Genomic DNA, 21749 nt, shown 5'->3' on the forward strand with positions numbered 1-21749 from the left:
GCCATTTCTTTGCTCATTCTCCTAATCTGTCTGCCTTCTGTAGTCTCCCTACTTCCTCAGAACTACCTGCTCCTCCACCTATTTTCATATCATCTACAAACTTTGTTACAAAGCCATTATCAGAATCATTGACATATAACGTAAAAAGAATCGGTCACAACACAGACCACGGTGGAACACCACAAGTCACCAGCAGCCAGCTAGAGAAGGCTCCCTTTATTCCCACTCTTTGCCTCCTACCAATAAGCCACTGCTTTGTCCATACTACAATATTTCCTGTAATACCATGGGCTCATGTGTGGCACCTTGTTAAAGGCCTTCTGAAAATCCAAGTACACAACATTCTTTGTCTATCCTGTTTGTTATTTCTTCAAAGAAGAAACTTCTATGAAACCATGTTGACTATGGCCTATTTTATCATGGTCCTCCAAGTACTCTGACACCTCATTGTTAATAATCACCTCCAACGTCTTCCCAACCACTGAGGTCAGACTAACTGGCCTATAACTTCCTTTCTTTTGCCTCTCTCCCTTCTTGAAGGGTGGAGTGACATTTGCAATTTTACAGTCTTCCGGAACCATTTCAGAATCTAGTGATTCTTGAAAGGTGCTTCCACAATCTCTTCAGCTATCTCGTTCAGAACCCTGGGGTGTAGTCCATCTGGACCAGGTGACTTAAATATCTTCAGACCTTTCAGTTTCCCAAGAACCTTGTCTCTGGTAATAGTAACTTCACACACTTCATGACCCCTGACACCTCCATACTGCTAGTGCCTTTCACAGTGAAGAAGATGCAAAATACTTATTTAGTTCGTCCACCATTTCCTTGTCCCCCATTACAACCTTTACAGCTTAGTTTTCCATCAGTCCGATATCTCGCCTCTCTTTTACAATTTATGTATCTGTAGGAACACTTGGTATCCTCTTTAAAATTATTGGCTAGCTTACTTTCATATTCTATCTTTACCTTAAAGACTTATTTAGCTGCCTTCTGTTGGTTTTTAAAAGCTTCCCAATCATCTAACTTCCCACTAAATTTTGCTCTCTTATATGCACTCTCTTTGACTTTTATGTTGGCTTTGACTTCCCTTGTTAGCCATGGTTGTGTCATCTTGCCTTTAGAACACTTCTTCCTCTTTATGATGTATATATCGTTTGCCTTCCAAATTGCTTCCAGGAATTCCAGCTATTGCTGCTCTGCCATCAATCCTGCTAGTGTTCTTTTCCTATCAATTCTGGCCAACCCCTCCCTCATGCCTCTGTAATTCCCTTAACTCCACTATAATACTGATACATTTGACTTTAGCTGCTCATTCTTATGTTTCAGGGTGAAGTTGATCATACTATGATCACTTTCCCCTGAAGGTTCTTTGACCTTAAACTCTCTAATCAATTCCAGTTCAATGCACAACACCCAATCAAGAATAGCTGATCCCCTAGTGAGCTCAACCACGAGCTGCTCTAAAAAGCCACCTCACAGGCATTTTAGAAATTCCCCATCCTAAAATCCAGCACCAACCTGATGTGACCAATCTACCTGCATATTGAAGTCCCACGACTATTGTAAAATTGCCCTTTTGGCATGCATTTTCAACTCCATTTTAACTTGTAGACCACATCCTTACTACTGTTTGGGGGTCTATATATAATTCTCATGAGAGTCTTTTTACCAACACACACAAAAAATGCTGGTGAACGCAGCAAGCCAGGCAGCATCTATAGGAAGAGGTACGGTCAACATTTCGGGTTGAGACCCTTCGTTAGTCCTGACAAAGGGTCTCGGCCTGAACCATCGACTGTACCTCTTCCTATAGATGCTGCGTGGCCTGCTGCGTTCACCAGCATTTTTTGTGTGTGTTGCTTGAATTTCCAGCATCTGCAGATTTCCTCATGTTAGGGTCTTTTTACCCTTGCAATTCCTTAGCTCAATCCACAATGATTCAACACCTTCTGACCCTATGTCTCCTCTTTCTAATGATTTAATTTAATTTTTTACCAACGGATTCACGCCACCCCTCTGCCTTCCTGCCTATCCTTTTGATACAATGTGTATCCTTGGACATTAAACTCCCAGCTATAATCCTCCTCCAGCCATGATTCAGTGATGCCTACAACATCATACTTGCCAATCTGTAAATGTGCTACACGTTCATTAAACTTATTCTGTACACGGCGTGCATTCAGATATAACAGTTTTAGTCCTGGGTTCACCTTTTTCGATTTTGTCCGCCTTTTACTTTGCAACTAATCCTGTTGACTGCAATTTTACCTTATCAGTCTCTCCTTGCTGGGAGTCTCACTACATATTGCGTTTGTTTGTAAACCAACTACCTCATCTTCCACACTATCACTTCAGTTCCCATCCCCCTGACAAATGAATTTAAACCCACCTGAACAATTCTAGCAAACCTGCCTGCAAGGTTATTGGATCCCCTCGGGCTCAGGTGTAACTGGTCCCTTTTCCCCAGAAGAGATCCCAATGATCCATAAATCTGAAACCCTGCCTCCTGCACCAGTTTCTCAGCCATGCATTCACTTGCCAAATCATCCTATTCTTATCCTCACTGGCAGCAAACCAGAGATTACTATCCCGGAGGTCCTGTTTCTCAGCTTGCTACTTAGCTCCGCAAAATCTCTCTTCAGAACCTCCTCACCTTGTCTACTTATGTCATTGGTGCCAATATGTACCAAGACTTCTGGCTGCTCATCCTCGCCCTTGAGAATGCCATGGACACGAACAAGGACATCCCTGATCCTGGCACCGGAAGACAACATACTATTCTGATGTCTCTATTGTGCCCACAGAGCCTCATCTCTGTTCCTCTGACTAAGGAATCTCCTAGTAACACTGCAATCCTCTTCACCTCTCTGCTCTTCTGAGTCACAGCACCAGACTCACTGCCGGAGACCCCAGTCACTGTGGCTCTTGTCATAAGGGGGCGTTGGAAGTGGACCCAAATGCAAGACACAGACACTGAAGTACTAGGAACAGGACAAGGTTTATCAAGAAAGCAAGGGGAATCAGGAAGAAACAACACTGGACATGGACACAGGCCCTGGACAAGACAAGGACATCGGGCCTGGGCTAGGACTAAGGCTAGGAAAGCGGGACCAGGACAGGGAACTTGGAACTAGGAGCCTGGGCTAGGACTCCAAGCCAGAGGACTGGACGTGAAACTCCTGCACAGGACAAGGCACATGGACAAGATGAGAACACAAAGCCTTGACTTGGACAGGACGAGGTTCTTGGACTAGATGAGGTTCTTGGACGTGGCTTGGACCAGACGAGGTTCTTGGATGTGGCTTGGACCAGACGAGGTTCTTGGATGAGGCTTGGACAAGACGAGGGCACTCCAGCATGGGACGAGGGAACTCCAGCACGGGACGAGAACACAAAACCATGACTTGGACGGGGCAAGATTCTCCTGGACTGGACAATGGAACTCCAGCACAGGACGAGGGAACTCCAGCACCGGGCTGGACGAGGCACTCCTGGGCTGGGCGAGGTACTCCAGTGCAGGACGAGGAACTCCAGCGCAGGACTTGGCTCTTGGACTAGGCTAGGCTCGGCTCTTGGACTCAGCTTGGTTAGCCCCTTGGGTACAGAGCCGGGACTCCTTCTTGGAGCGCTGGGCCAGGACCCTTTCTAGGACGCAGGACCAGGACCCTCCGAGGACGCAGTGCCGGGACCCTCTGAGGATGCAGGGCCGGGACCCTTTCTAGGACGCAGGGCCGGGACCCTCCGAGGACACAGAGCCGAGACCCTTTCTGGGACGCAGAGCCGGGACCCTCTCTTGGATGCAGGGGCGGGATGCTTTCTAGGACGCAGGGCCGGGATGCTTTCTAGGACGCAAGGCCGGGACCCCTTCTAGGATGCAGGGTCGGGATGACTGCCGAGGTAACTTGCGGACGAAACTGTCAGGGATTCACATGGGGTGGGGAAGGGAACAGTCCAGCAGGGAACTCTTGCTTTGGAGAGGTATTTATGTGTCAGCCCAAAATGAGAATCAGGTGCCTCAATTAAGGCACCCAATGGAACAAGGGAAAACAGGAAAATCCAGAATAAGGATCGATGAACCGGACTGTGAACCGGAATGTGGATCTACACCTGGTGCAGATGTGTTTATCCGGGAGACTGGAGGTCTCCCAGATTCTCCACATCCCACACACAGTACAGGACACTGACCCTGGAGCCATTCTCACTATATTACGTATTAATGGAGGAGGAATGAACAAATAAGGACAGTGAGAGAGTAACTTACAAGACAATTTACCTCACCCAAACCTGATCTCGCTTAAAACTAATGAACCAAAGCCGGTCTAAACACTGGCACACTCACAAGAACCACCGTTCCATTTGCCCTTGAATTCTTCTTATTGGCCCTTTCTGATGAATCTCTCTTGCTGATTGGTCACCCCGAATCAGAAAAACCGCCGTGAAACTCTGCCCTCAAAATCTCAATAGCCACCCTGATTAAAAGGTAGCTCTTTTCACGCACCCCTGGTGTGGATTGTCCAACTCCTCAGTCCTCAAGAAACACTCCAGAATCTAGTTATTTTCGAAAGGTCATTACTAATGCCTCCACAGTCTCTTCAGCTGCCTCTTTCAGAACCCTGGTGTGTCATCCATCTGGTCCAGGTGGCTTTTCAGCACCTTCAGCACCTTCTCCTTAGTAATAGCAACAGCACTCACTTCCGTCCCCTGACACTCTTGAATTTCTGGCATTCTGCTAATGTCTTTCACAGTGAAGACTTACACAAAATATTTATTAAATTAAGTTCATCCACCACTTCTTTGTCTCCCCATTGCAACTTCTCCTGCATAATTTTCCAGTGGTCTGAAATCCAATCTCATCTCTCTTTTTCTCTTTATAGTATATCCTCTTTTATGTTTTTGGCTAGCTTCCCTTCATAATTCATCCCTTTTCTCTCTTTTCGGATTTTTTTAGTTGCCTTCTGTTAGTTTTTAAAAGCTTACCTATTCACTATCTTCCCACTGATTTTCGATGTATGCCCTCTATTTTGCTTTTATGCTGTCTTTGACTTTCCATGACAGTCACAGTTGCCTCATCCTCCGTTTAAAATACTTCTTCATCTTTGGGTTGTAGTTATCCCGCAGGTTCCAAATTTCCCTGCTGAAACACCAGCCACTGCTGTTCTGCCGTCATCCCTTCTAGCATCTCCTTCCAATCATCTTTGGCCAGCTCCCCTCTCATGTATCTGTTATTCCCTTTAATCCACTGTAATACTGATACATCTAACTCTCGCTTCTCCCCCTCAAACTGCAGGGTGAATTCTATCATATCATGCTCCCTCGCATTAGCCATTTATGCCCCAGGAGAAAAGTCTCTGGCTATCCACTCGATCCATGTCTCTTATCATCATATACACCTCTCATTCTGCTTCACTCCAAAGAGAATACAAATAAAATGTTAAGATGCCTAAAAAATGCTAAAAAGCCAAATCTAAGGTTGTTGTACCAAAGTGCATGAAGCATTTGTGAAATGGCTGCCACGGTAGTGTAGCAGTTAGTGCAACACTACTGCAGCTCGAGGCATCAGAGTTCAGTATGTTTTGTAGGACTAGGTGTTAATATCCTTTATTTGCACTCCTGAGACCTGCTGCCTGGACTCTGTGGGGTGGCCAAGTGAGTGGTGACATCTTCTGGGTTATCAAGTGGGTGCCCTCGTTCCCTCTTTCCTCAGCGTTTCGCTGAGAGCTCCATGACACCACCGGAGGGTTCAGTTCTGGCGTTCTCTGTACGTCCTCCCCATGGAATGCATTTGTTTTTCCCCAGGTCCTCTAGTTTCCTCCTACAGTCCGTGGGCATAGCAGATACATTAATTGGTCACAGTAAATTGTCCCGCAGTTGGGTTCGTGTTAAATTAGGGTTGTCGGGGGTTGTTGGGCGGTGTGGCTCAAAGGACCAGAAGGACTTGTTCCATGCTGTATCTCTAAATAAAATTAACAATGAAATAGGTGTAAGTGGTCAGAATGTGATAGCTGCTACTGAGATATGGCTGAGGGAAACTAAGGCTGGGAACTGTAGGCATTCCACATTTGGAAGTGGGCGGGTGGGTGGATGGGGTATTGTTAGTAAGGGATGAAGTCAGGCAATAGTGGGAAAGAAAATTAGTTCAGTAAATAAAAATGTAGAATTATTCTGTGTAAGGAGAAGAGGCACTGTGTGAGGGGAGACATCAGTGGGAGTTGTCTGTAGCCGCAGAAGAAGTGGTAATGTAAGGGAGAGTAACAAACTAGAAATTAAGAAGGGATATAGCAGAATACCTCAGAAATTAGTATTCTGCAGCCGGTGACAACACTAAACAAAATAAGACCGTGAGTTAAGGAAGATGCAAAACAGCTTCAAGGCAACAGACACTATGAGTGAAGTGACAAAAACATGACAGTTGTAGTATAATGGTATGAAACCATCACAAAGGCAATGAATTATAAAATGGTGTTAAGTCAGGAAATATTAATGTGCAAAGACACTCGAAGTTAGAATCAGACAACAAAGAATTAGATTCTTCAGCCCTTGTAACCATTGTGAGAGTACCTGCCTCTGACATCTTTACAAACAGTGCTTTCCAAATCACAGCCACCCTCTGGGTGCACACATTTTCCGTAGATCTTTCTAACTCCTTAATAGAAACCTCCTGTTATCGATACCTTTGTTATGGAAAAAAGGTTCTTACTACCCTCCCTATCTACAGCTGTCATAACAGTGTACACCTCTGTCAGATCTTCCTCAAACTCCTCTTCTCCAAGGCCTATCCTGTTTATCCTCATAACTGAAGTATTCCTTCCCAGGCACATCTTAGCAAAATTCATCTGCACCTACTCCAGTGCATCCACCTGCTTCCTACATTGTGGTGGCAGGGCTGCTTAAAATATCCCGGCTGTGGCCTATCCAAAATTTTGTACCTGACCTTCATGCTCATGGCCTAGCTAATGAAGGCCATTATCCCATCTACCTTCACCGCCTTATCTAACCGTCATCGATCGTTAAGGATCTTCACATCCAGGACTTTCCCTCTGCTCAATGCTACCTTTAGGGAGAAGGTCCAGGAGCCTGAAGACACACTCTCAACATTTTAGGAACAGCTTCTTCCCCTCTGCCATCAGATTTCTGAATGGAGCAGGAAGACTACCTCACTCTTTTCTCCCCTTTGTGCACTAATTATTCATTTTTATATATTTCTAATTGTAACTTACAGTAATATTTTATGTGTTATACTGTACTCTTGCTGCAAAATAACAAATTTTGTGACATGAGACGGTGATAATAAGCCTGATTCTGATTCTCTGCTGCCAACTTCTGTGATCTATGGGCATGTAAACCAAGGCCCCTCTGTTCCTCCATTCTCTCCAGGGCCCTATTATTAATTCTGTTTGTCCTACTTCTATTGCACCTGTCAAAGTGCATCACCTCACAGCCATTGGCATTAACTTTCCTCTGCCGTTGCTCCACTGAATTTGCAGGCACTCAGGGTTTTAGTCTGTCAAGACTGGAGCATTGCAGTTGACACTAAAATAGGTGGTACAGTGGACAAGGAAGAAGGTTACCCGAGAATTACAGGGGGGGTTTTGATCAGATGAGTAAGTGAGCTGGGGAGTGGTAAATGCAGTTTAATTTGGATAAGAGCAAGTTGTTACATTTTGGAAAGTCAAATTCAGGTAAGACATCACAGTGAACTGCAGGCCCTGAGGAACACAGACAAAATGCTGGGGGAACTCAGCAAACCATGCAACCTCTGTGGAGGAGAATAAGCTGTTGATATTTTGGACTGAGATCCATCATTAGGACTGGAATGGAAGGGTGGAAGAAGCCAGAATGAGAAGGTGGGGGCAAAGGAAGGAGCACAAGCTGGCAGGTGAGGGTGAAACCAAGTGAGGTGAGGCCCAGAGGAGTGTTGTAGGACAGGGACACCTTGGAGAACAAGTGCAGAGTTGCAGGGGCAGGCAGGGTGATGAAGAAGGTTTTTGGAATGCTGGCCTTCGTCAGTCAGGGCACTGAGTATCAAGGTAGGGAGATTATGGTGCAGGATGCTAGTGAGGCTCCACCTGGAGTATCCTGTTCAGTTTTGGTCACTCTGCTATAGGAAAGGTGCCATTCAACTGGAAAGAATGCAAAAGAGTTTTACAAGAATGCTCCCAGAATTTGAGGGACTGAGTTATATCAAGAGGTTGGCAGGTTATGACTTGATTCTGGAGAGTTAAGAAGATTGAGGGATAATATTTATTTATTTTTACCTATTGAGATACAGTGCGGAAAAGGCCCTTCTGGCCCGAGCCATATCGCCCAACAATCCCTGGATTAATTCCTCGCCTAATCATGGGACAATTTACAATGACTAATTAACCTATGAAATAGTATCCCCCTTGACTGTGCAAGGAAACCGGAGCAGCAGGAGGAAACCCCTGCATTCACGGGTGGAGAAAGTACAAACTCCTTACTGGCAGTGGTGGGAATTGAACCCGTGTCTCCTGTACTGGAAAGTGCTGTGCTAACTACTACATTACCATTAGACAGGCATAAAATCAAGAGGGGTGTAAATGGGGTGAATGCACTAAGTCTTTCTCCCAGAATATCATGAACCAGAGCATAAACTTAATGCAAGACAGAAAAGATTTTTAGACGAACTTGAGGGGAGACTCTTTTTTAACACAAAGGGTGGCATTTACAATATGTGGAATGAACTGCCAGAGAATGTGGTTGAGGCAGGTACAATAACAACTTTTGAAAGACAGTTGGCCAAGTACACGGATTAGAAATGTCATAGACCAAATGCCTGCAAATGGGACTGAAGCATTTTTGTTGTCATGGATCAGTAGGGCCGAAGGGCCTGTTTTTTCGCTGTATGACTCTACGTGTAGTTTTGGTCTCCTTACCCTTGGGAGGTTATACTTGCCACAGAGGGAACATGGCAAGTGTTCATTGGACTAATACCGTATCTGGGAACTGTCGTTCGTTCGTTATGTGCTGCGTTGTATGACATCGGCGATCAAGGTCGAGCCTAGAATGAGAGATCACAATCTCGGGTAACGGGGGCAAAGCTAGGGATGAGTTAAGGATGGTTTGTTTCTCACTCAGGTGACAATGAACCGAGGATGTACTAGCAGCCACGGAAGTCTGTGGACGTCAGCTACTAAAGCCAAGACTTAAAGGCCAGAGAACATGGAAATATGATGTTGAGATAGATGCTGGGACAGGAACGATAGAGCTGGACAGAGGGGCCGAGTGGCCTCCCCCTGCCCCCTATATTTTACGTGGTGTCCGCTTGTTGTCGTTTTGTTTCTATCGATTAACATTGTGATACATTCAGGCCGCGTCCCACCAATCATGTTCCACGGACTTGGAGCTGATTCCTGTTTATAAGTCGTCTCACAACCCCCATTCCCCGGGATGCTCTGGGAATGGAAACAGAGACATAGGAAGGAGGGAAATTGCCCAGCTCCTAGCCTGTTTCATATTCACCAGCCGCCTCACCTTTCCCCGCCCCCCTGACTCGGCAGTTGATCCACTCAGGTTCTGCCAACGAGTTGGGTTTACTGAGCGATTCCAGCGGCTCCGATCTTTCTCCGCAGGTCTCTTGACTGTCTGTCTCAGCTGGGGAGAGACGCGTGGACCGTAACTGTGGCCCCGTCCAGACAGAGCGACTCAACATGGCTAGCCTGTCTGGTGTGTGGCCGCGTCCCGGACTCCTCCGGCTCGCAGTCCTCCTGCAAGTCGTCTGCTTGTGTTTAGCCCAAGTAAGTGCAGGGAAGGGTGGAAGTGGGCACTCGGCAGTTGGGTAGCGGGACCTGCATTCGCCGAGTTGTTTGCCTAGGGTGGCAGGTTTTTTGGGGTAAAAAATATTCAGAATAACGAGTTAAATTCCACTTTCTCCGCAGTCCCCATAGTTTGTTTGCCTCGCATCACTGTCTGCCTTTCCCTTCGCCTCGTCCCTTCCCTTTGGTGTGTGTGTGGGTAACCAGTCACAGATAGAACCATTATTTGACTGCCAGCGAGAGGCACTCTCCAAATTTACAGTGAGAATTTGTCCCAATTAACAACAGCAGAGTCATTGCCCGGCCGGTTAAAAGAACAGCCAGCCTTAATGGATCAGTAACCTTCATGGGCTATACCGGCACCAGAGTGGGCTTCCAGGGCTAGCTCCTGAACTCCCTCCCGCTTCAGCGTTGGTTTGAATGAAGAATAGCCGGGGGATGCTGAACTCCATCCCGTTGATTTGGATCCTCCTGAGTGTGTGCGGGTCTGTGGGGTGTGGAACACTGGTGTATCAGTTATTAGACTGCGTTCACTACTCGCGGGTATCTCCGCAGACAAAGACCAGGGTTAGTCTACAAAGACGCACACTCACGGACACCAGGTCGCCAGCAGAACCCCGCTTACCAGGAGAGGGTCCAGCATCTCTGACTGCCGTGATCTCGTCTCGGGAGATTCAGCGCGATGCCCCTTTACCGTACTCTTGCCCCATGTATACAATATTTTAAAATATCATTTCATTAATATAACGGACACACCACTCTGCCGCGCCATTTCTTGCTTCCGTTTAAGAGAAATAGTTTCATATGTTGTTCTCCATCGCTTAATTCTCTCTCTTTCTTTGGACAGGTTTCGATATGGGAACAAGGTGAGCTGGGCTCTCCGGGCCCGGCTGGGATCCCTGGAGCAGACGGGATAGATGTGAGTTGTGGGAGTGTTTGTGTACTGAGGGGAGTCTCACAAAGAGCCGCATTGTCCCAGGTGCCAGACCGCGGAGCCTGCAGTGACATCGGCGGCCGGCAGGGGCGCCTCCAGCCGGCTCCGGGACATTCCGGTATATCCCTTCTCACGGGGGTGCGGGGGTGCAATCAATTGCATTAACGCGCCGGTTAAATCTGTTTTACTTTGAATATTTAGAGATCCGTCTTACCTAAGTATGGTCTGTTTCAATGGAAGCCCGGGAAGTAGGAGTCGCGTAGATTAACGTTACGAAAGTTCTGTAAACCAGGGCTATTAATGTAAACTATAAAACAGACCGATTAAACCGGTTTAAGGTATAAACGCGTGGTTTAGATGACGGCAGCAGGAGAAAACGACGGAGTATTGCAGTGTGAACACGAATTAAAAGCTGCTTCCTAATTATAACTGAATGCGTCTCCAACATTTAGCGTCCCGCAGTGACCGCTGAAACACCCGAGACAAGTCAAGTCAGTCCAGTTTATTGTCATGTGCACAAACACGGCGAGAGGTTCGTGAACAATAAAAAAAACTTGGCTGGCGGCAGTATCACGGGCACGTAGGTCCCGACAACACGCAGAGCACAAGTTATGCCGAAGTTCTACCTGACTGTGCTATTCTAAACAAGACATCAGTCCACAAATCCGAAGCAGTGCGGGAGGTGGTCCGTAGTGTTCTGCTGCCGAGGGTTCTGCACCGGATGGCTGTCGGAAGGTAGTTGTTCCCGAACCTGGTTGTGTGGGATTTCAGATTCTGTGTCTCCTGCCCGACGGTGGCAATCTCTGGCTGAAGAGTTTTTGATTCTTCGGCCGTTTCTGAACAAACCTTTTCCGCTGCCCCGATCCCTGAATGTTGTTTTTTTCTGTCTTTTCAGGGGGAACCTGGGCTCATTGGCCCCCCTGGACCATCAGTAAGTGACTCTCTTTAATCCACCTACAACTTGCACAGCTAACATCTCCGGAGAAAGACTATTATCATGTTTCTGCTAAAGCAAAAACACTAACAGGAATGCCAATTCTCCCTGCATTTAGGGGCCTAAAGGGGAAATGGGAGCCCCTGGACCAGATGGACTGGAAGGTGACCCAGGATATGATGTAAGTACCTTTGACGAGTGCTACTGGAAATGTTTTCAGTGGGGGGGCGTGGCAGTTATGAATGGCTGTGAAGGGGGTGGGTCAGGCATTTTAAATGTCTTATGTGTTTCAGTCTTTGCCCCGTCTCCTTTTGAAGACACCAGATTTGCAAATTTCGTGAACATGGAGACAATCACATCTCTTGGATTATAAATTCAATCTGTTTAATAATTTTGCCTAAAGATTGATATTCCTGTATGCAATGCCTGAGAATTTATACTGCAGATGTTCCAAAATTGGATAGAAATTGGATTTATATTGGTCGAATGAATCGAGAATCTACGTATATCAGGGACTTGACACATAAGAGATTCTGCAGTTGACGGAAATCTTGAGCGACACACACAAAATGCTGGAGGAAATCAGCTGGTCAGGCAGAATCTATGGAGGAGAATAAGCAATCAATTATTTGGGCTGAGACCTTTCATCGGGACTTACACTGGAGACAGCCAGTGAGACAAGTACACCCATGCACTGGAGACAGCCAGTGAGGTGACAACATATTGGTGGCCCATTTTTTACAGAGAACTTGCACCATGTACAGTCAATGAACTGGCAGCCTGTGTACTGTGAGCTTGCACTGTGAAATGATCACCTGCTCTGTGTGAATCTGCATTGTGTCTGCGACATGTTCTGTCAAACTTATGAACTCTCAACACCCAGGAGCTGAAACCGTGTACTGTGTAACTCTGAGCTGTGTAACGTACGCCTGGTAAGCCGAGACTGTGTATGAATTCCATGCCACGAGAGCCTACGTGCTACACATCTTGGAGGTGGAGATGCTGATTTGTATAAATCCAGTGAGCAGAGAACCATGTGCAGCCCATCTATCAGGAATACCTAAGCGGGTAAATCAGAGGAGCTGAGAAACTACAGTGTATATTTCTTGAACTGAGAACTGCACTGTGTACATTCAGTGAATTGAAAACCATGGCTGAGTACACTTTTCTGAGAATCTGAATCTACACCAATGTACCAGGATTGAAAGTATGCATTATATGTATCCAGTGGGCTGCAGACCTGCCCTGTTGTATTCACCAAGTACCAAGAAACTGCAATGTGTACATCCAATTACCTAAAAGCCTACAATGTGTACATCCAATAAGCTGCAGATCCATGGCATTCTACATCCAATAAGCTGCAAGCCCATGGCATTGTACATCCAATAAACTGCAAGCCCATGGTATTCAACATCCAATAAGCTGCAGATCCATGGCATTCTACATCCAATAAGCTGCAAGCCCAAAGCATTGTACATCCAATAAACTGCAGATCCATGGTGGATACATCCAATAAGCTGCAAGCCCATGGCAGTCTACATCCAATAAGCTGCAGATCCATGGTGGATATATCCAATAAGCTGCAAGCCTATGGCAGTCTACATCCAATAAGCTGCAAGCCCATGGTAGTCTACATCCAATAAGCTGCAAGCCTATGGCAGTCTACATCCAATAAACTGCAAGCCCCTGGCATTCTACCTCCAATGAACTGCAAGCCCATGGCATTGTACATCCAATAAACTGTAGATCCATGGGGCATACATCCAATAAGCTGCAAGTCCATGGCAGTCTACATCCAATAAGCTGCAAGTTACAGTGTGTCCATCCAACATAAGCAGGATAGCACGTTCAATGTATCAGAATCGGAACTGTCTATACCTAGTGCACTGGGAAACAAAGCAGTATGCACTCAATGTACAATGGTCTGAACTGTATATACTTCAAACGGTGTACTATACAGTACATCCATTACAATCAGAACCTGAAAAACATCCCTCTGTACTGGGAATGGCAATCTGCAACTGTGTTCCCTACACTCCGTGAACAAATAAATAACAAATAGATGCTGTGCTTTCCCAGGTACCAATGAGAAAGCATCTTTGGATGTAGCAAACTGAAAGTGCCAACATGTCTGCTGCTGTTGGGTGCCTGTTCTGGACTGAGTTGAAAGATGCTGTGTCACTGTACTTTTTTACATTTGGTGCTGCAGCATTGTACAGGCAGATTTGGATCTTAGTGCTAGAGGTTTTCAGGGAAAACATAACAACAGTCAGCTTGCTCGTCTGCAGCCACCAGGAGCTCATGCAAAGCTGGTCATTGAATTCCACTCAGTACTGAGGAGGCTTATGGCAGGCTACACTTTACAGACTGGTCAGATTAGCATTGTGCCCCGTTATATTCCATGTGGAATATACGACATTGAGGAATAAAGAAATACAGACAGAGAGCGCAAGAAAGACTCAGCAGGCCAGGCAGCGTCTGGAACAAGGGAAACAGGATTAAGGATTCAGACCGATGCCCTTTCATCAGAATTGAGAAGTCTAGTGTGTTTTACATCACAGGGAAAGGGGAGAGGTGAAGAGTATTAAAGGAATGGTTGTGATAGGGTGCAAAGCTAGAGATGCCGAATGACATAAATGGAGGTGGTGCCAGCTAGGAGGGGTTGATGAAAACACACCCACTGCAGACGGTCTGTCTGTAGGAGAGGTAAACAGAGAGAGATGGATGAAAATGGATAAGGTGGAGAAAAAGAGATAAAAAATACAAATTCTGGAGCAGTGAGATACAAGCTGTGGAAAACTAAAGCACTGCTAACACTGGTGACCTAAATCAAATAGTGAAATTTCATCAGGCTGGCCAGCATCTGTGCAACGAGAAAACCAGGTTAATGGCCTTTCATCTGGACTGACTGGTTCCAATACAAGCTGAAAAGGTTGATTATCTGAAGCTGAATTCAGCAGTCAGTTCTGAGTACTGCCATGTGCCAAGTTGGAAGATGAGATGTTATTCCTCCAGTTTATTTTGGGGTTTGTTGGGTCAACATAAAAAGTCAAAGTGGGATTGGGATAGAGAGTGAAAAGAATAAGTGGACGGTCAATGTTACCTGGATGAAGATGGCTTTTCCGTTGCCAAGGTCATCCTGTCATAAGCCCTGACTGGAAGATGGATAAATTGTTTCATCTGGGAGGTAGTCTGGGCCCTGAGTATTGGCAATGGAAATGGTAGAAGGGCAGGTGCTGTATCTCCTGTAGTTGTACCGGGAAGAGGGGAGCGGTTGCTGGTGCAGGTGGAAAAATGAACCAGGAATTCATGGAGGGCACAGTTCCTTTAGAATGTTGGAAGTGGGGAAGCGGTGGTGGCATCATGCAGAAAGAGGCGGGGATTACCGAGGGCGAGTCGTAGAAGGTGGACAGGAATGACACGAGGAAGCCTGTCGCTGCTCTGAAAGGATGAAACATTGAAAGATGCAGTTCAGAATCCTATCGTCCAAGTGGAGGGTTAGAAAATAGGAAGCCAACTCAGAAGTAGTGGTGTTGAAGGGGTTACTATCAGAGCAATTATAACAGGATTCAGGGAACTGGGAGAATGGAAAGGAGTCCTCACTTAAAGGAGGGTGTGAGAAATGTAGTCAAGATAGCTTTGGAGTATGTGTGAGCTTGCTATGAGGTATTGCAGACAGGCAGAGTGTGCATTGTGCTATATTGAAGTTAAAACTGAGATGGTGTGAGCATTTTGGGTCTCTTTAACCATTTAATTCATGTCTATAACTGGAAGCCCATCCAGACTCAGACACATTGATATACGTGAGCTTTTTTGGATTGAAGAAGATATATTCAGGGCCATGATGAAGGAACGTGGGAGTGAGATAAACTGAGTTTCTGTTTCAAAAGGCCTCCATGGGTGGTTTGAAAAGCTTTCCTCTGATACAAGTAAAAGTGAGTGGGTTTGATTTCATCGCAACAGCCTGCTGAAGCAATGCTTATCACGTGCGTTCATGCGGCAGGAAGGAAGCCAGCGCCTATGAAGGGGCAGGAGTGATCAGCAGCATGCACAGGCATGGCTTTAAACCTGAAAAGTTCACGGAGAATGCATTATTTTACCATGCCACCACATTCCCACTATCGATAAACATAGGTTTTCTTCTTTTTAGGAAACATAGAACACCACAGTATAGTACAGGACTTTCAGCCCATGATGTTGTGCTAATTTATAATCTACTCTAAGATCAATCTAACCCTTTTCTCTCTATTGCCTTCCATTTGAGTTTCTCAAATGTCCTTAATACATCTCTCCCAACTACCAACCCTAGCAGGGCATTCCAAGCATCCACCACTCTGTGTAAAAAATATATATATATCTGACATCCCCTCTATACTTTCCTCCAATCACCTGAAAATTATGCTCCCTTGTATTAGCCATTTCTGACCTAGGAAAAAAGTCTCTAGCTGCCCATTCAGTCTATTATAGATGAACTTAAGTCAGGGAAGAAAGCCACTCCAGTGTTTCCTGCCACTGAAATCCTTCCAATAATGTGATGGAATTTCAGAACCATCAACGAATCTATTAAACGAAAGTCAATCATTTCTGAGCACTGCGTTTGACCATTAAGAACACAATAACAGACTCATGTATTGTGTAGTTGGAGTGGATTTATAGCACTAGAATGCACTTTTAATGTGCATGAAACAAGAAATACAAGAAATTCTCAACAGATCAGGAAACGCCTGTAAGGAAGGATCAAAGAGGAGAGAAACAGAAGAAATGTTTCAGGTTGATAAATTGAGTTTTGACGAAGTTGAACATCTTGACCCATTAATTCTGTTCCTCCCTACAGTTGCTGCCTGACCTGCCGAGCATCTGCAGAAATTCCCTTTTGTAGCTCATGTTTCCTCACTGGACTTGTGGATGACCCTTCTTAATTCCTAGTTCCATGATCATAACGATGGATAACAGACAACATCTCGAGCACAAGTACTTGATATCTGTCAATAGGATTGAACTTCAAATTCAAAGTAAAGTTTGTTGTCACATGCACAATTACGTGTCTGCACAGTTGCAATGAAAAAGTTATTTGCAGCACAGGCACACCATATTACAAAAGCAGCATTCACAGGCAAAATATAAATTATATTCAATTTTTACAGAGAGACCACACAGAGCAAAAAAAAAGAACAAAGTACATTGTACTACAAAGTGATCAATTATTGCAAAGAGCATTTGTTGATCAGTAAAAGGACTTTGGATGGATAATTAGGTTGTATAAGCTGGCTGGAGAATGCTCCTTCATTTATGAGATCTGACCTTAGGCATGCCCAACATTGCAGGTGAGAAATCTCTGTTTTAAGAATATCAAAGAAAGCTGGTAATCCAGTTCAGACCACCACAGGTTTGGAGCTTTCCTGGCAGAAAGTGCAATTTTGAACAGAATTTATTTCCTTTATTTATTCTTTCACGGGATGTGGACATTGCTGGTGATGCCTGTTTATTGTCTGTCACTAATTGTCCCTGAGCTCAACGGGCATTTAAGGGTCAGCCACACGAGTTGGTCTAGAGTCACACACAGATGGGTGAGGATGATGGATCTCCCTCCCCCAAAGATACTGGTGAACAAACTGGTAGTTTTATGGCTACCAATACTAAGAATAACAATACTAAAAATGTAACTTCCGCTTTCATTTAATTACCTCATAGTAGATTTTCCAGTTTTGAACACTTGCTTCTGGATCAATGACTGGAATTCCATGTACTGGTCTAGTAAATTACCACTGCACCCCAAATGTGAAGACCTGACTGGAGTGATGGGAATAGTAACAAGTAAGATGTGAAAAGAACGTTGGACTGGAGAATTTGGAATTCCAATAGAATGTGAGGAAAGTTTATGTTCAGGCACATCATTAGGATGACGCAAGTTCTGGGAGCTGTGATGAGATATACTTCAAGAAGATATTGTCAAACCTATCTGATTAATTAATGCTTGTGTCAGAACTCTTACCTTTTTTTTTCCCCATCTCACAGGGTTTGGAAGGTCCAAGGGGAGAGCTGGGTGTTCCTGGAAGGCCTGGCCCCAAGGTAATACGATGCATTTTATATTGTGAAAAGGCAAATCTGAGTTATCTTGATGCAGGCTGTTGAGGTGATGGTCTTTCACAGGTATGGGTATTGATGTTGGTTCAGGATTGCCATCTGTACCAAGATACAGTGAAAAGCTTGACTTGCATGTTGTTCCTACAGATCATTTCATTTCAACGGTGCAGTGAGGTAGTACGAGATAAAACAGTAACAATGCAGAACAAAGTGTAAATGCTACAGTGAAAGCACAGGTAAATATAATATGCAAGGTCATAATGAGATTATGCATCAGAGTTCATGAGTCTAACTTATTGTATGAGATGCTTGTTCAAAATTCTGAAGGCCGTGGAACAGGAGCTGTTCTTGAGCCTGGTGGTAGGTGCTTTCAGGCTTTCGTATCTCCTGCCTGATGGGAGAGAGGAGAAGAGAGAATGTCTGGAGTGGGTGTGCCCTTTGATTATTCTGGCTGTTTTACCGAGGCAGCAAGGAATATGGACAATGTCCATAGAGAGAACGTTAATTAGTGCACCACAACAGGAGTGGAAGGAGAGTAGGATCATATTGAAGACTTGTGCTGTGAATGGTGGAAACAACAGGGAGATGCAGACCCCCACCATAGTGTGCAAAGATATTGATAAAGCACAAGTGTGAGAGTGTGTGAACTTAAAGCCATCAGATTTAAAGCCCTGTGCACACATCTAATGTCTTGATTAATTTTGCTCATAACTTGCCCAGAGTTGATAGTCTCTTGTTGTGGCTGGAGTCTTTCCTCCTGTCTTCTCTTATTTGTGTGCAGAGCCCATCTTCCTCGTGGTTCTTCTCTGTCTGTAATCCTGAAAACTGCTGGGCAGGCTGTGGTCACTACTTGTGCCCTTCTGCCACTGGCAATGACACTGAAGGGCCAGTGTCAGGACCTTTTCTGGTTGGCTGGCAGTGACCAGTGATGTTCTGCAGGGGTCAGTGTTGGGTCCCCTATCTTTCACATGATACGTTAATGATCTGGATGATGGAATTGAAGGCTTTGCGGCCATGTTTGAGAATGATACAAGGATAGGTGGAGGGGCAGATAGAGCTGAGGAAGCAGGGACTCTGCAGAAGGACTTGGACAGATTGGAGAATGGGTAAAGAAGTGGCAGATGGAATACAGTGTAGGGGAGTGTACGGTCATGCACTTTGGTAGAAGGGATAAAGGTGTGGAGTACACTGAGTGGCCACTTTATTACGTACACCAGTACACCTGCTTGCTAATGCAAATATCTAATCAGCCAGTCATGTGGCAGGATCTCAATGCAGAAAAGCATGCAGACATGGTCAAGAGGTTCAGTTGTTGTTCAGATCAAACTGCAGAATGGGGAAGAAATGTGATGTAAGTAACATTGACTGTGGAATGCTTGTTGATGCCAGACGGGATAGTCTTTGTATCTCAGAAACTACTGATCTCTTTGGATTTTTATGCACAACAGTCTCTAGAGTTTGTGAGAGTGGGGTAATAAAAAAAAAAAATCCAGTGAGCAGCAGTTGGGTGCGTAAAGACACCTTGTTAATGAGAGAAGTCAGAGGAGAATGGCCAGACTGGTTCAAGCTGACAGGGAAACAACAGTAACTGAAATAACCACATGTTACAACAGTGGTGTGCAGAAGGGCACCTCTGAATGCACATCACATCGAACCTTGTAGCGGGTGGGCTGCAGCAGCAGAAGACCACAAACAGGAGGCAAGTTAGAAAGTGGCCACATGTGTATTTTCTAAATAGGGAGCAAATTCAGAAATCGGAGATTCAAAGGGACCTAGTAGTCCTGGTGCAGGGTTCCCTAAAGATTAACTTGCAAGTTGAGTCAATAGTGACGAAAGCAAATGCAATGTTAGCATCTATTTTGAGGGGGTTGGGATATAAAGGGAGGTGTTAAGCTGAGACTTTAGAGGGAGTGGTCAGTCTGTATTTGGAGTATTGTGAACAGTTTTAGTCCCATATCTATGAAGGGATGTTTTGGCATTGGAGTGTCCAGACATGTTGTGAGAATGACCTGAGAATGTAAGGGTTAACATACGTGGAGCGTTTGAGAGTTCTAGGCCTGTACTCACTGGAGACTGAAAGAATGAGGGGGGAATCTCATTGAATCCTACCAAGTATTTAAAGGCCTTGATAGAGTGGATGTGGAGAGGATGTTTCCAATAGTGGAAGAGACTAGGAGCAGAGGGCACAGTCTCAGAATCGAAGTACATCCCGATAAAACAGAAATGAAGAGGAATCTCCTTAGCCAGAGGAGGTGAACCTGTGGAATCCATTGCTACAGACAGCTATATGGGCCAAGTCACCGGATATATTTAAAGTCTAGATTGATAGGTTCTTGTTTAGTAGGGGGGTCAAAGGTCACAGGGAAAATGCAGGAGAATACATTGGAAAGGGAAAATAAATTAGCCATGATTGAATGGCAGAGCAGACTCAATGAGCCAAATGGCCTGATTCTGCTCCTGCGTCTTATGGTCTTATTGTCATAAGGTCTTTTGCCCAGAGCAGTAATTGCTAATTCCAGAGGACATTCTGGGGGAGATGTCAGAGATAGGTTTGTTACGTAGAGAGTGGTGAATGCATGGAATGCACTGTCAGGGGTGGTGGTAGGGCTGATACATTAGGGACTTTGATGATACTCTTAGATAGGCACATGGATGAAAGTAAAATGGGCAGGAATGGGCTTTGAAGGAGGGAAGGTTTAGATTGAACATGTAGTAGGTTAGAACATTGGCACAGTGTTGTTTGCTGAAGAGCACATACTGTGCTGTAGTGTTCTGTACTCTATGTTATAGGTTGGCTGTTCACTTTAAGATTATCTCTTATATTCTTATACACCACTATCAAGTCACCTCTCATTCTCTATTGTTCCAAAGAGAAAAGCCCTAGTTCACGCAACCCCTCCTCATAAGACATGTTGTCCAATCAAGGCATCGTCCTGGTAAATCTTTTCTGTACCTTCTCTGAAGTTTTCACATCCTTTCTATAATGAGGTGAACAGAAATGATCACAATACTCCCAAGTGTGTACTCCCCTTGACTACTACCGGTAAAGAGGTGTGCCTGGGACAGAGCTGGTCAGGAGTCTAGAAGTGGCTGCTTTCTCCTTTTGTCCCTCTTTTCTGGGGCTTTCTCATCCCATATAAAACATTCTACAAATTTTAGATGTCAATCTTTTGGGTGTTTCTTCTATTCCAACGGAGTCTCTTTGACAGTGGAGTTAATGTGCCGTACTAGCACTTTCCATAGTTAATTCATTGCATTAATAGCTTCCTTTCCAGTGTTGGAATCTCACCCTGTCTAGTTATACGGGCTCTGTAGGGAAAATAAAATCTGTGCTGGGTCGGGTGGGGAAGGGGAAGCAGAAGAAACATCTTGCCTCAGCAGTCTGGAGAGAAATCCTATGTAGGTGTTACAAGAGATGAGAGGATGGTGTAGAGCTGGGGGAGGGGGCAGGTAGTGAGGGACAAAAGTGTGAAATTTCCCATCACATTGAAAAAAATATAATAAATTCACCATAAAACTGGAAATGTCAGATATTGTTTGATGGAAGCAGAATGATGGACAACTTTATATGGTGTTTCCATGTTAAATAAGATGGGCTTGTTTCTCCCTGGTTTATGCTCATATTCATTGTTCAGTAGGGAAGGGTCATGTGGTGTCTGTGGGTTCTTCAGTGTTGCTGCTTGCAGAGGGAAAGCTGTATATCAACAATTCTGGAAGGCAGCCAAGTCTCAGCTAGCAGCAGTGTCTTGTCCAGCAACGATTGAAAGTTATACATATGATACACTCACACTGACATACGCTATACTGACTCTCTTTAAACTATGTAATAAACTCAATGAGCCATCAACCATTTACATACCCTGTACATAAAATTATACAATCAGTTAATTATACCTACATGTATCAACATGTACTGTACAACAAAATAATTATTTATAAAGGTACATAACAAGTTGTTATATGTCTGATCCATTATAAGATCACTTAATCTCACTCTCAAAACTGTTCGCTAATTGTATTATTT

General features: G+C 44.9%; 1 protein-coding gene across 2 annotated transcripts in view; it reads left to right on the forward strand.

Annotated features, from left to right (window-relative positions):
* Positions 1–21749, forward strand: part of col9a2 (procollagen, type IX, alpha 2) — a 146719-nt gene that overhangs the window by 26614 nt on the left and 98356 nt on the right. For both annotated transcript variants that reach the window (XM_072247131.1, XM_072247133.1), the window contains exons 2-6: positions 9591–9755; positions 10621–10692; positions 11603–11638; positions 11760–11822; positions 17657–17710. In XM_072247131.1, coding sequence (XP_072103232.1) covers positions 9669–9755; positions 10621–10692; positions 11603–11638; positions 11760–11822; positions 17657–17710 — 312 coding nt within the window. In that variant the 5' untranslated portion in view covers positions 9591–9668. The remainder of the gene's footprint in view (positions 1–9590; positions 9756–10620; positions 10693–11602; positions 11639–11759; positions 11823–17656; positions 17711–21749) is intronic.

This window comes from Mobula birostris, chromosome 30, assembly GCF_030028105.1.
Source record: "Mobula birostris isolate sMobBir1 chromosome 30, sMobBir1.hap1, whole genome shotgun sequence".
In the NCBI taxonomy this organism is placed as follows: Eukaryota; Metazoa; Chordata; class Chondrichthyes; order Myliobatiformes; family Myliobatidae; genus Mobula; species Mobula birostris.